The sequence below is a fragment of the Cervus canadensis genome, chromosome 14, assembly GCF_019320065.1.
Source record: "Cervus canadensis isolate Bull #8, Minnesota chromosome 14, ASM1932006v1, whole genome shotgun sequence".
NCBI lineage: Eukaryota > Metazoa > Chordata > Mammalia > Artiodactyla > Cervidae > Cervus > Cervus canadensis.
Genome location: NC_057399.1, coordinates 10292985 through 10308128, shown reverse-complemented (window position 1 = coordinate 10308128; position 15144 = coordinate 10292985). Strand labels below are relative to the sequence as shown.

The 15144-nt window shown below is 51.3% G+C and overlaps 1 protein-coding gene across 3 annotated transcripts in view; it reads right to left on the bottom strand.

Annotated features, from left to right (window-relative positions):
* CORO2A (coronin 2A) overlaps positions 1-14552 on the bottom strand; it is a 60753-nt gene extending 46201 nt beyond the window's left edge. Inside the window, exon 1 of one of the 3 annotated variants that reach the window (XM_043487058.1) lies at positions 14474-14552. Coding sequence is in view for 1 of the 3 variants with exons in the window: in XM_043487056.1 (XP_043342991.1) it covers positions 13949-14122 (174 nt within the window). In the remaining 2 variants the exon portion in view is untranslated. The other 2 variants (XM_043487057.1, XM_043487056.1) reach the window with 2 other exon arrangements.
* Between the last annotated feature and the right edge of the window lie 592 nt (positions 14553-15144).

Below are 15144 nucleotides of genomic sequence, written 5' to 3'. Positions count from 1 at the left end.
GACCAACTTCTTGTCTCATGGTTGTTTTTTTTCCTTTCCTTGTGGGTGAGGACTTGATTGTGCTAAAAAGCAAGTGTTCATTCTCTCATATTCTCTTATCCTCATGCACTAGCATTATCAGAATTACTAACAATTCAGCGTCCTGGTAGGAATCTTTTAAAATCACTTGGCCATTTATTGAGAGTTAGTTTAGTTAAAACTAGTCAATATAATCCACAAATCCAATCTGGATTAATTAATCTAGAATGACCTGAATTGATGGACCAGGTTAATTAGTTATTACCTGCCTAAAATGAACTAAAGAGTGGGGTATCCTTGTCACCCCTTTCTCAGAGACTTCTGGGGACATGAGACATGAGGCTGTCTGACCCCTTCCTGGAGAGGGGGTCAGTGTGTCTACACCTGGCAAAAGATAGCAAACGAATTATTTTCTTGTTTAGATAATATTTTTTCCCGCACCGCACTGAGCATTTTGCGTACCTTGTTTTGGATTCCACCAGAATAGAAGACAGGGAGATGCTCAGAAAAGATATTCAGGCTGCAAGGGACGGGAGGGACCAATCAGTTTAACCCCTCATTTTGCAGGTGAAGAAACAAAGACCCGGCAAGGGCTGTAACTGGTCCCAGGTCACCAGGCTGGTCAGTGGCCGATCCCGGAGGGAATGCAAATCTCTAGTTCTTGCCGCTAATACCTCTCTGTCCTGGCCACAGTCAGCCCCTTTTGGCCTCTCTCACTGGGCCACAGGCAGCTCCTTGACCTCTCAGCCTTGGGGCTGCCTCTCTTGTGATGTAAGATCCCCTGCTGGGTGGCAGGGAGATGTGCATCTCAGCAAAGGTTACAAGTGCTACCAGGATGGAAGACACGGTGTCTCAGTAGGCCCCGGTTCTGAGAGTCACTCTGAAGCCTCAGTTTTGTTATCTGTGAAATGGGACTAATCAGGTCCAGCTGTTGTCTGAGTGCCCATGCGGTCCCGGCAACATCTCTATACGGGGAAGTAACCCCAAAGGGTATTACTACTGTCCTGTTGACTCTGGAAGGCTCTGTTTAGGAGGGTGAGACCTGGGGTGCCCTTAGAGCCCAAGCATTCTGCCTCTGACCACCAACTGCAGCCCAGGACACCGTGGGACTTGGAGCTCTGCAGCACAGTGGTCCCCAGGCCTGGTGGGGTGGTGGGCATTTGGAGGCGTGGACCCTGGGCCTTCTGAGGCACTGGCTAGAATCCTGCTCCTGTCTCTAGAGCTCTTTCCCTCCTGCTGTGAAGGGGAAGCCGGGCGGCAGAGAGACAAAGGCAATAGGGAACTGAGCAGTCAGCTGGGTGCAGAAAGTAAAGGGGTGCTTTTTCTATAGAGAACTTAAAAACAATAAGAAAATCAACAAAAAGCCCGGCTTCATTATCATGATGTGCCTACAGTTCTAAACAATGTCGGTGATAAAGCATTCCTTCCTGCCAGCGTAGGCTGCTCCCACCTCTCCGCCCTTGGTGTCTGGCCAGTATCTGAAACTATTCCTTTTAGGTTGAGTCAGACCAGACTGCATGTTCACCACATCCCAAACAGGCTCAGGGTGCCGTGCCAGCCCTTGGCCTCTGCTGTTCCTTGGCCAACACCTCCCTCCTTACCACTCTGTAGGTCCAGCTGCTACAAGGCCCAGCTTAGATGCTTCCTCTTCCAGGAAGTCTTCCCCCGTGCGGTCCCAGCCATCCCCTAGCTGCCTCTGACCGTCCTCCCAAGATGCAGAGTATGCAGTGTCGTGTTCTCAGCTCAAGAGCAAGAGTGAGAGGGATCACCCTCTGAAAGCTGGAATCCACAGCACAGAAAACCGCATCAGGGAGTCACTTCTCAGCTGTGCGACTTCAGACGAGCCCCATGACTGAAACAGTCCGGCCCACTTCCAGAGTCACTAGTTCAAGCACCCCTTGCTGACCACATCCTCCCTGCTTCCAGCTTACTGGCACCTCCAGACGTGACCCACCCTCTGTCATCAGCCCCGATGGATCAATAAAAACAGGTTCAGGCTCAAGGAGAGAGCTTTGGACCAGAGGCCCCTCTCCAGGACAACATAATCCCTCAGGCTTGGCTCCAGTTTTTCTGAAAGGCCAGCTTGTAGGATGGTGTCTGGGCCATGTGATATGTGCATACCATGATGCCCATTCCTTGTCCCAAGCAACCTGGGACATCAGGCCAGGCTTCACCCACCGCAGAAGCCTTCATCCAGGAGAGTTCCATCACTGGCTTCCTCTACCTTCTCTACCCCACCTGCCCATTCTCCACTCTCTTTCTTCCAGTCAGTTCTGTGGTCTGTCGTCTCACTCTTAAGAACACCATAAAATCTTTCTTCCTCCTGACTTCTCTCATTATCATCTGGCAAAACCCTGATGCTGGATGAACCAGGATATCTAAACACTTTGGGGGAAAAAAACAGATGAAAAACAAACGAAAACCCACAGGGTGAGGTCCTTCTCCACCACTCCTGTCCCCCCCAGCACAGATCCTCTGTCAGGCCTTGTGAAAGGCGCAGCGGGGAGGTGCGATCCCAGCGGCGTCCTCCACATGCACCCATGTGCCGTCGCTCAGCCGTATGTGACTCTTGGCGACTCTGTGGACTGCAGCTTGCCAGGCTCCTCTGCCCCTGGGATTCTCCAGGCACGAATACTGGAGTGGGTTGCCATTTCCTCCTCCAGGGATCTTCCCGACCCAGGGATCCAACCCACTTATCCTGTATTGGCAGGCAGATTCTTTAACACTAAGCTATCCGGAAGCCCCTTTCTCCTTGTATCTAAAGCCAATCCATCATTCACCCTCCCTCCTCCACCTCCTAAATATCTCTTAAACCATCCACATGGGCTACCGTGCCCACGGCTACCACCGTGTTCTTACCTGGTTGCACAGTCTTGGATATCACACACCTTGCCCCTGATCTTTTCAAAATATGGAAATTCAGACTTCCCTGGTGATTCAGTGGTTTAAGAATCTGCCCTCCAATGCAAGGGACATGGATTTGACCCCTGGTCGGGACACTAAGATCCCACAGGCCACAGGGCAGATAAAGCCCGTGTGCCACAGCCAGAGAGCCCGTGCGCCACAGCCAAGACAAGGCCCAACCAAAAAAAAAAAAAGGTGGAAATCTGCCCATGCCACTTCATGGCCACTGCTGCAAGGCCTGAAGGGTTTGGCTCACTCTACCTCTCCAGATTCACCTTGGTCAGGGATCTGAGCTACAGACACTTGGGGCTTTGAATTCCTCAACAGTTCATTTCCTCCAGCCTCAGGGCCTTTGCACAGGCTGTTTCTCTGGTCTAGCATGTTCCATTCTCATGGAGCATGTTCCACCCTCACCCGGCTACTCCCTGCTTATCTTTCAGATCTCAGCTCAAAAGTCCTTCCCTAAGAACAGCCTTCTGCAGTGATCCTGGACTAGGCACATTTCTCCTCTCTGCATGCTCCATATGCCCTCCCTTCTCCAGGTTTTGAGGGACCCTCTGGTTACTGCCCAACTCTCCTTTGATCTGTGAGCTCACTGGGGCAACTCCGAGGTTATCTGTTTTGCTCTGTTTGATATCCCTAGCACTGAGCTGCGTGATGTGGAAAGTGATCAATATATGAACAAAGGTCTTGTTCAAGTAACTCAATTGAAGAATTACTTATTTAGGGAATGAATGAGTGGGCCAGTCTAGGTGAGGTTCTAGGATTATCTGTGCAGGACAGGCCTCTGCAGTCTCTCTTCAGGGCAGGCCATGGGCCAACCTACTCTTGGAAATGGTCATAACAAGGATGAGATTAATGACTCAGCCAGCAAGCTCTCAAGCCTCCTTCCTGTCCATGAGCTCCTCAGCCCTCCTCCAGGCCCCCCATTACTCACAGCACCCGGCATTTAATGGCCAGTCCACCAGGGCATTTCTGCACTGACAATACGTTTACTCTGCTGAACATTACTGCCAACAGTCAGAGCTCAGGAGTTGGTCTTTGTGGAGTTGGATTAGGAGAAAGTGGTGGAATCTAGTGAGAACAGGGTTCGAACCTTAATTTTACCTCTGGCTGACTGTGTGATCTTGCAAGCCAATTCTCTGGGCCCTGGTTTCCTCGTCTGTAGAAAGAGGCCAAGAATATCCAGGTACTAGGTTGCCGCACGTATTAAATGAATGGATATGTAGTAAATCAAGAATCTAGGCAGGGGCCGGTCACATGTTGTATTTAACTGATTCTAAGACACACAGTTTTCAACATCTCTGAAACTGGGATGCACCTTATAGTTTAACTGCTTGCCCTTTTTCTTCCTGAAGGATTATAAAATAATGGTGTCTCTTACAACAGGTGGTGCTTTGCATTCCATGAAGTAGCTCAGCAGCTCGATTTTTCTCTTCTCTTTGCAAAGAGGTGGGACAGTCTGTGAGAGTCCCAGGGACCAAAGGCTGAGAATACATGTCACTGAGGACAAAGGGTCTTCTGGGGTCTGGCACGCTGAGGCAAAATGAAGCGGAATCTGAGAGCACAGGCTCCTCCCCAGCCTGGCGGCCTCTGGACCACTCCCAGCTGGCCCAGTCCCACTTGGGGGACAGCCCAAACTCCAGCAGGACCCTCACTTCTCTGGATCTGACTCCATGCTTCTGCTGATGTCACCCGGGGTCCCTGGCTTTGGGCAGTTGGTCATAATGCTGACTGCTGACCTAAACTTCTAGTCTTTGTCCTAAAAGAGAGCCCTGGGAACCACTCTGGAGACCCGCGGAGACCTCTCCTCCCGTGTGATACCTACATCAAGCCATTCCAGGCCCCTGCCCTCAACTGTTCTGGAAGATCAGCACCAAGGATCCACTCCCCAGGCTTTACCCAAGTCCTCAAGCTGCGGGTACCTCCTTAAACCCTCCAGCCTGGAGACAGGAGACTGGCTGGATTACTATACCATCTACATTCCATTTTAACACGCATGACATACAGCCACCTCTTTATAGAAATAAAATGTCTACCACAAAAAAATTCAAAATACAGAAAAAAAACCCCAAATTTTGCCATCTAGTGATAATCAACCAGCTTGATGTGTGTCGGTCTGAAAATTTTTCTGTATCTACATGTGTGTAGATCTAGTCTTTCTTCATATTCAAACCAAAATGGACTCACTCCATACTCTTTCCATACTCCATACTCCACGCTCTTTTCCTTGATTTTCCAGGGAAGACAAATTCGCAGACCTCTCACTACACAAGCTGGTTTCTTCCTGGTGACCTCACGGCGCCCCCATCCGCTCCATCCCTTCACCTGGCAGGTCCCTATAGCCCCTCTTGATCAGGTCCCTGAGGCCTGGCCTGGGTGTCCAGCCTCTAGCAGGATGCAATGCTTATGGCCTGAGAGGTTCCTATGGACACGTGCCCCCCTTCCTCAGGACAGGGCTGTGACTGGATGGCAGTCAGCCTCAGGGCCTCCTCAAAGCACAGCCGCACCCCCCAGCACAGAAACATTCTAGAACGCTTAAGTCAAGGGTGCGAGGTGAATAGTGGCCGTCTGCCCCTACTGGGCTTGGCCACAGACCTTTGAGAACAGACCGAATGTTCTCCTGGACTCGTTCTCCTGCTGCCCCGGTATTTCCCTAAGCCCTGGGGACTTCAGAAAGCATAGTAAACAGCAGTGAACAGGTGCCTGGCGTTCACAGTTCACTGAGTGTTCGCATGTTCTCGGTCCAGTTTGGGAGCTCACAACCACCGTATTCATTAAGCAAAGCAGGTGTTTATTATCCCCATTTTACAGATGAGACTGAGGCTCAGAGGTGGGGCAATTTACCCATTGACCTTTCTCGCTTCTCTCCCCTTCAGAGTCTGGCCAACATCAAATCCCACTAACAACCTGGCCCAAGCATTACTTCCTCCAGGCAGCCTCCCCACTCTACCCGCCTCCCCAGGCTGCATTAGATGCCCCTCCTTGAGGGCCCACAGCTCTGGGGCTTCCCTATCTGAACTAAGCCCCTCACCAGAACGTGTGCCCTTGAAGGCACTGATGGGTCTGGCTTATTCCCATTCTTACTCCCCAGGCACAGTAAAACCTCAACAGGTGGCTGCTGAGGATAACAGATCCCAACAGATGGAATGAAGATGGTTACGGTTATTTAGGCAGGAAATGCCCTCCCCACTTTACGGAAGAGGAGAAGGGGCATAAAGAAGGGCCAGGACTTGCCTACAGAGCATGCCATTGACCAGGACAGGTCTCCCCACCTCTTCAGAGGGCTCTTTAGTTCCACTGTGCTCCTTGTTGCTTGCCATCTTAGACTCCAAGCCTCTGCGTGGGGTTCATTTCCGTCTGCTCCTGCACTGGCGAGGCCTCCGTGGCCAAGCAGGTGTGAAGGGGAGCGCTGAGACGGGGGCTCCGGCTGGGAAGGCTTAGTCCCCTGGCCTGGGCCCACACCCTGGCGTAGCCCTAGGAACAGCAAGAGCAGTTGGCTCTCCATTGAGCTCTTCCATGCGCTACGCCCTGTGCCAGAACTTTCCATCTACATTTCCTTAGTCCTGCAGCTAGCAGGTGGGGAGGGAAGGATCCCGGCCTGAAGCTCACCCAGTGGCTGTGTTGGGATCAGAAGCCTGGGCTGCATCCCCGGCAGCAGGCGGCCCGGGGAGTCTGCTGGCACCAGCGCCGGAAGTAAATGCACAGTCAGAGTACCAGAGACAACTCCCAGGGGGCCTGCAGGCCTGGCGAGGCCCCAAACTCCCCTTCCCTACCCTGCTCGCCTCCCAGCAAGGCCTGCTATAGAGCTGAGCCTCCTGGGCCCAGGGAAGACAGGCCTGCCCCGGAAATGCCCAGCACTCTGCATGAGCAGGTCATGGCACCTGCCAGCCCCCTGCAAGCTCTGGGCTCAAGGCCAAGCTGGAAGCAGCTGTCCCATCAACGCTACAAATCCTCAGCTCCCTGTTTCTTCTTGGAATGAGATCTCACATGTCTGCTCCCAACTGGCTGGGCGATGCTAACTAAACAAGACCTCACCCCTCACCGGGCCTTAACTTCCCTGTCTGTGAAATGATGCTGGGGCTGGGCTGAGTGGGGGCCGTGAGTCTCAGTGGAACTTACCAATGGACATTCTAGTTTGCCTACAGGCAACATAGCTCAGTGATTAAGACCCTGAACACTGGAGTCAGATGATATGGGCCCAAATGTATGACCCCCCGGACAAGCTGCCCAACCACTCTGGGCCTCAGTGTCCTTATCTGCAAAATGGGGATAACACTGGAAAAAAAGACAAAGTAGATATAACTAAAATATTTATATTGATTATCTGAGACAGAAAGAGAAGACTGAGTGATGTGTTTTGTTTCCCTCTCTTTTTTCTAAATTCTCTATTATCATCAAGTATTGATAACAGAAAAAACATACTTTCTTGGCAAATTAACTTCATTGAGATATAATTCATATATAATATAATACATCCATTAAAAATAATATGTAATAGTAACTATTCTACAGATTGTTTTGACCATTGACTGGGCCAGTTAAAATCTTAGATGGCGCCTGAAACAAAAGAGGTACTTAAAATATTAAGTATTTGTTAATACCAAAATCAGATTGATTATATTCTTTGCAGCCAAAGATGGAGAAGTTCTATACAGTCAGCAAAAACAAGACTGGGAGCTGACTGTGGCTCAGATCATGAACTCCTTATTGCCAAATTCAGACTTAAATTGAAGAAAGTAGGGAAAGCCACTAGACCATTCAGGTATGACCTAAATAAAATCCCTTACGATATACAGTGGAAGTGAGAAATAGATTCAAGGGACTAGATCTGATAGACAGAGTGCCTGATGAACTATGGACGGAGGTTCGTGACATTGTACAGAGACAGGGATCAAGACCATCCCCAAGAAAAAGAAATGCAAAATGGTTGTCTGAGGAGGCCTTACACACAGCTGTGAAAAGAAGAGGAGAAAGGCGAAGGAGAAAAGGAAAGATATACCCATTTGAATGCAGAGTTCCAAAGAATAGCAAGGAGAGATAAGAAAGCCTTCCTCAGCGATTAATGCAAAGAAATAGAGGAAAACAATAGAATGGGAAAGACTAGAGATCTCTTCAAGAAAATCAGAGATACCAAGAGGACATTTCATGCAAAGATGGGCTCAATAAAGGACAGAAATGGTATGGACCTAACAGAAGCACACGATATTAAGAGGTGGCAAGAATACACAGAACAATACAAAAAAGATCTTCACGACCCAGATAATCATGACAGTGTGATCACTCACCCAGAGCCAGACATCCTGGAATGTGAAGTCAAGTGGGCCTTAGGAAGCATCACTATGAACAAAGCTAGTGGAGGTGATGGAATTCCAGTTGAGTTATTTCAAATCCTAAAAGATGATGCTGTGAAAGTGCTACACTCAACATGCCAGCAAGTTTGGAAAACTCAGCAGTGGCCACAGGACTGGAAAAGGTCAGTGTTCATCCAATCCCAAAGAAAGGCAAAGCCAAAGAATGCTCAAACTACCACACAATCGCACTCATCTCACACACTAGAAAAGTAATGCTCAAAATTCTCCAAGAGAGGCTTCAACAGTACATGAACCGTGAACTTCCAGATGTTCAAGCCAGATAGAGTTAAGGCAGAGGAACCAGAGATCAAATTGCCAACATCCGCTGGATCACTGAAAAAGCAAGAGAGTTCCAGAAAAACATCTATTTCTGCTTTACTGAATCTGCCAAAGACTTTGACTGTGTGGATCACAACAAACTGTGGAAAATTCTTAAAGAGATGGGAATACCAGACCACCTGACCTGCCTCTTGAGAAACCTGTATGCAGGTCAGGAAGCAACAGTTAGAACTGGACATAGAACAATAGACTGGTTCCAAATTGTCAAGGCTGTATATCGTCACCCTGCTTATTTGACTTATATGCAGAGTATATCATGAGAAACGCTGGGCTGGATGAAGCACAAGCTGGAATTAAGACTGCCGGGAGAAATATCAAACACCTCAGATATGCAGATGACACCACCCTTATGGCAGAAAGCAAAGAAGAACTAAAGAGCCTCTTGATGAAAGTGAAATAGGAGAGTGAATAAGTTGGCTTAAAACTCAACATTCAGAAAACTAAGATCATGGCATCTGGTCCCATCACTCCATGGCAAATAGATGGGGAAACAGTGGAAACAGTGAGAGACTTTATTTTCTTGGGCTCCAAAATCACTGTAGATGGTGACTGCAGCCATGAAATTAAAAGACGCTTGCTCTTTGGAAGAAAAGTTATGACCAACCTAGACAGCATATTAAAAAGCAGAGACATTACTTTGCCAACAAAGGTCTGTCTAGTCAAAGCTATGGTTTTTCCAGTAGTCATGTATGGATGTGAGAGTTGGACTATAAAGAAAGCTGAGTACTGAAGAATTGATGCTTATGAACTGTGGTGTTGGAGAAGACTCTTGAGAGTCCCTTGGACTGCAAGGAGATCCAACCAGTCCATCCTAAAGGAATCAGTCCTGAATATTCATTTGAAGGACTGATTCTGAAGCTGAAACTCCAATACTTTGGCCACCTGATGCGAAGAACCAACTCATTTGAAAAGACCCTGATGCTGGGAATGATTGAAGGCAGGAAGAGAAGGGGATGACAGAGGATAAGATGGTTGGATGGCATCACTGACTCAGTGGACATAAGTTTGAGTAAACTCCGGGAGTTGGTGATGGACAGGGAAGCCTGGCGTGCTGCAGTCTATGGGGTCACAAAGAGTCGGACATGACTGAACTTAACTGACTGAAATAAATAAGGCCCAAAGCCAGCGTGGCTTCCTCCTCCTCTGGCTTGGATTCCTATCTCACCCGAAGGACCGAGCTCGGCAGATCCTCTGCCCCCATGTTCAATGCTTCACGCTGCGCTGGTCCAGCTTCATCCTTCCAGGCCTGGGCTCCTCCCACGGCCTTCTCTGTGTTCGCCAAAAGAATCGCACTTACACTCAAATGTGGCCATGCTCTTTCCTGTTCAAAGCTTTCCATGGCTCCCACTACGCTTGACCAAAAGCCCTAACTCCTCTATGAGACAGTTTCACCAAGTCACTGAAACTCTCTGTGTCTTGTTCCTTTAAATGAAGAAGAGAAAAATCCTACCGCCTTCAAACTTCCAGGATTCCATATTGCAGGAGACGGGGTACACAATCTGACCCCGGGCCTCCCTCACCTTCAGATTATGAGACTGACGCGCTGCCTGCTGCGCTGAGGAGGCAGATCTCCCTCACCTTCCCTCTTCTCACTACTCCAGTCTGCTCTTCCTGAAGGTGCCAGGCGTGGTCCTACCTTAGGGCTTTTGCACTGCTCATTCCTTCTACCTGGACAGCTCTTCCCCCAGGAAGCAGCCAAGGCTTCTCCCAAAGGTCACCTTCTCAGTGATTCTCCCCACCATCTATTTGAAACCACAACTCTTCCCTTCATCCTCCCTCACACGCTTGAAATATGCTCTTATGTTTTATTTGCTCCATCTCATTCATCACCACCTATTTTATTGTTTGCCTGTCTTCTTTTCCTATTAGACTGTAAGCTCCTTTAAGACATTTTTTTTTTTTTAGTCTATTTTGCTTACTGTCAAGAACCCCTCCCCACCATACCTAGAAAATAACCTAGTGCAGTGAAGGTGTTTAATAAATGAAACGTTGAAAGATCAAATGGGAAGCCCTTAGGACAATCAGGCAGGTGGTAACTACTGAATAAATGTTAGATTATTATTGTTATTGATTATTCAAGGTAAGGCTCCCATGTTCTTCCTCCGTGACTTCTCTGAGCTTACACAGTAATCACTCTTTCCCCCACCACACCCTGCCCAATCTCTCAATTATATGGTAAGGAACACAGTGCTTTTTAATTATCTTTTTCCATTTAGGCTGAACCAAATAAAATGGCCATTTCTTGTAAGTCAAAAATAGCCAGATATTGGCCTTTTCACATAGTTTAACTTAATACATTTCCCATGGTGGCCTGCAGGCCCCCGGGAGGCACCTCAAGGCCTAGTACACAGTAGGTGTCCAGTAAATGTTTGTTCCCCAACTCCTGGCCCTTCATAATAGGTGTGATTGCTAAACACCTATAATCTGTTCTGAAGGAGGCAACATAAAATAATACATGGAGAATCTTGGTGAATTATTTTCTGATCCTCCTGGAAGTCTCTGTCCCCTAAAATAATCCAGGTTCTAGCCATTTTGAGATAACAAAGGTCTAAGGCTGAGGGAAACCCCTTCCCTAGAAGAAAAATGCTAGCTAGTTGTTTGCCTCTAAGAGGATTTATTTAATGATGGGGTCATGGGGTAGGGAGTCTGGAACATTCTTTGGTTATCCTTGTGTTCCCTGCGCCTCCTAATAAAGGCTTCTGCTACAGAGATTTGCTCAGTCTAGAACATGAGTTGTCAAGAGCTCAAGGAAATTCAGGAATCACTGAATCTACCCCACTTCACAGACAGGGGAAGTGAGGTATAGAAAAGCGCAGGAATTGCCCTGAGATCACAGGATGGGGTGAGGAAGAATCTTCGCTGAATCTATGCTGACATGAGTCTTGTGGCTTTTCCTCTGGACCACACTGCTCCTGTATTAGCCAGACTCTGGCAATGGAAACTTCAGTATCACTATTTTAAAAGCTGTACTTTTTAAATGAAATGCTTATTCAGCCATAGTAAAACACCAAGCACTTCTTCACCATAAGATAACTTCTTGTAAATAACAGCACTACACTCACGTCTCCTATAATTACTTCCTTACGGCAAAGTCCTCAAAGTAGAAGGCTAGGGGCAAACGGAAGTTAGGACCATTTTCATGGACTTTTGGAACAAGCTGTCAGATTGCCCTGCAAAATTAAATGCTACTGGAGAATCCCTATAGCTTTACCAGCATAGAGTTTTATCCTTTTATATTTATTTCTGCTAATTTTATAGGAATAAATAGAGAGCTTTCATTAACTATATGGTATGTGTTTTCAGACACACACACACACACACACACACACACGTCCTGGAATCAAGACCCCTGGGCCTGGTTGCTTGTCTGCTGTGTGATCTTTGACAAGTCACATCCCCTCCAGGGACAGAGGGTATCTACCTGTAAAATGACGGGGTTGAATGGGATGATTTCTTAAGATTCCTTTCAGCTTAGATATTTCATAATGCCATGGTGCATTTTAAAATTATTGGCCTAGGATGACTGTTTAATACCCAGGACCTGCCATACCTCTAAATCAAGGCCCAAACAGCTTGGACTAGGGGAACAGGAAAACAGAGCCCGGATGATATGCAGGTAGAGATGACAGGAGACATAGGTAGCACTTAGCTGTGCGAGGGCGCTGCGCTTGAGTGACAGTGAAGATCGTGAGTCTGCTTTTACGAGGGATAATAACACTCATCTGTGGTCTAGCCTCCAGTCCCGTGCAGCTCCACCATGGCCAGAAGGTAAGGTCGTGGTCACTCTACCTCAGCCCGAGAGTCCCAGACTTGCAGTCAGAGGTAGCTCACCCTCAGCAAGGGCTTGGCCACCCTCTGCCCACTCACCTCTGAGGACCCAGCGGGCACCCCCTGCCCCAGCAGCCTCGCCCTTCCTTTGGCTGTAAGAAAGCTCCCGGGTGGAGGGACAGTCTCTCAGGAGGACAAGGGAGACCAGAGGCCCAGACCCGAAGCTCTGACCCGGCGCCCTCGATCAGGGCGGGTGACAGGGGAGGATACGGCCTGGAGACGGGCTCCTCTGGCTCCTCACTCCAGACCTAAGGCAGCTGCTCAGCTGCAGGTAAATCCTAAGGAAGCGGGTTGTGCACAAGCCCCAGGCTGACTACTGCCCCCTCTGGGGCAGACACCTCAGCTCCCTGGTCCCGCCTTAGCTCTCTTCAGCTCCAGCAGGAGAAACAACGCTGGATGTGGGGCTGTTCATCCCTGCGGTGAACTGACCTAAGGGTCCAGAGGACTGCCCCAGGGTGGGGGGCGGGTGGGCAGGACTTGGATGCTGCCCCATGCGCTCAGAGCGAGACTAGCGGTAGCTCTGTTTACAGCCAGTGAGATTCCCATAACAAGGGGTGTGCAACTGCGCAGCAAGACCTTCCAGAGGGTATCTGACCAAGGGGCTGGGCCAGATGCCAGGATTCTTCTTTACACGGAGAGCCTGGAACCACACACAGTCCCCCGGACACCTGCTCTGTCCCAGACCCAGCCCCACCCAGACATGGCTCTCCCGGTGCCGGAGCCCCGCTGGGGTCCAGGCGTGGACCTAGCTCTACAGCAGGCTGGGACACCCAGCTGGGCGTCAGCAGCTGGTAGGGAAGGGAAGGGAAGGGTATGGGGCGGGCAGGTTCCACACATCCCCTAAATCCAGGTGCCTGCACAGGTCTGGTCTAGGCAAGTCTGGGGCCAAGGGCCCCACTACCTCCAACCCAGGGCTCCCGCCGCCCCAGACCGCGAGGTAGACTTGGCTGGCAGACTCTGATGGCCCCACCCTGCATGCCCAGGCCGGCTCCACGGGTACCTGGGGGGTGTCCGCTCCCCCTGCCTATGTCTCATGCTGGGAAGCTGAGGCCCCGCAGGTTTCTCAGCCAGGAGCGGGTAGAGCACCACACGGGTCCCGCGGGGCACCCAGGCCGCTAGCGGGGGCCGGGAGGGAGGCTGACGGTAGGGCCCGCCACACCCAGCATGAGCCGCGCTCACTCCGGGTGGGCCGTGCAGACAGTGCCCATGCGGGCCCCGCGCCGTCGGGAGGCTGGAGCTTGAGGCGGCCCCTACTCCAACAGTCTGGCGAGGAACGTGCCACCACTGCGCCCGCGATTCCGATGGGGAAACTGAGGCCTGGAGAGGAGCAGTGCTTTGTGCAAGGTCACGCGGAGGGGCTGGAAGCCAGGTCCCCCGCGCCCCGCCGGGTCCCCCGCGGTGCGCCGAGCCCCAGCATCCCTCCCCAGGCGCTGCAGCCCCGAGGCGCAGCGCGCACACATCGCACAAACTGGGAAGGTATGGCCGGCGGCCCGGGGCCGCCCTACCTTGATGACTGCCGCGCAGGTGGCGGTGGCGGCGGCGGCGGCGGCGGCGGCGGCGTCCAGCTCCGGCTCCGCTCTCTTCGCCGCCGCCGAGTCCCCGCGCCCAGCGCCTCCGCCTTCTCCTTCCCACCGAAGTCGGCGGGCGGGGCCGGTGGGCGGGGCAAGGGCCAGGCACATGCCCCGCCCTGGCGCCCCGCGAGTTCGCGGGGCCACCCCTCCTTTCTCGAGCCCTCGGCCGCGCTCCTGGCCCCCGGGGCTGGTCCCGGGGCGCGCACACGCGCGCAGAACGGGCGCGCACACCGGCGTGCACACGCCGCAGTGATTGGGGCGGGCTGCCCGGCTAACCGAGCCGAGGCTGGGGACAGCCACACTCGCCTGCCTTCGCGTCCCGCCGCTCCCTCGCCGAGTGGCTTGGAACAAGGGACTCGACCTTCCGGGAGCCTCAGTTTCTCCCCTGGTGAAAGGGAAACAGTAACTGTGTCTGCCTCAGAGAGCTGTTTGAAAATTAGATGAGACGATCTCATTTACCCGCCTGCTGAAGTGCGTGCGCAGAGGCGGCCTTGGGAGCGGCGCTCGGTGACCTGGGCCGGTGGAGTAATTCCTGAGGCTTCTCAGCCCGCCTGCAGGAAGAGGGCGGGGAGGGCCCCGAGGACGCCCTTCTTTCTCTCTGCGGCCAGGAGGGGGTGCTGCTGCCCGTTCTCGCCGGCTGTGGGGTTTTGCACGCTAGGCGCTGGGACAGAGATGGGGGTGGTCCAGCCTTTTCGGAATACCACCAGCCAGCACTTAATAAGCCGGGCACAGTTCTAGGCACCTTCAGTGCATCACCATAGCTTACGTCACACAAACCTATGAGGTTACCTGTTACTCATCTGTTTTACACGAGGAAGCTAAGGCACAGAGGTTAAGTAGTTTGCCGCAGATCACACACGGAGTAACTCAACCCTAGGCAGAGTGGCTCCCAAGCCCAAGCTTGTAACTACAGACCACACCACCTCTCTTGTGAAGAGCTCTTTGTTTAGCGTTGTGTGTCCAGGAGCTAGAGCAGTGCGTGGCTCAGTAAGTGTTAATTCGCCTAGCGCCGTGGCCAGTAACGGGTGCATCCCCCGCCCCGCGCTCTGTCACATGTCTATGCCTTTGTCCACGCTGTCCCCTCTGCCTGGACTTCTCTTCCCTCACCTCCTACTGTCCTTCCTTCCAGG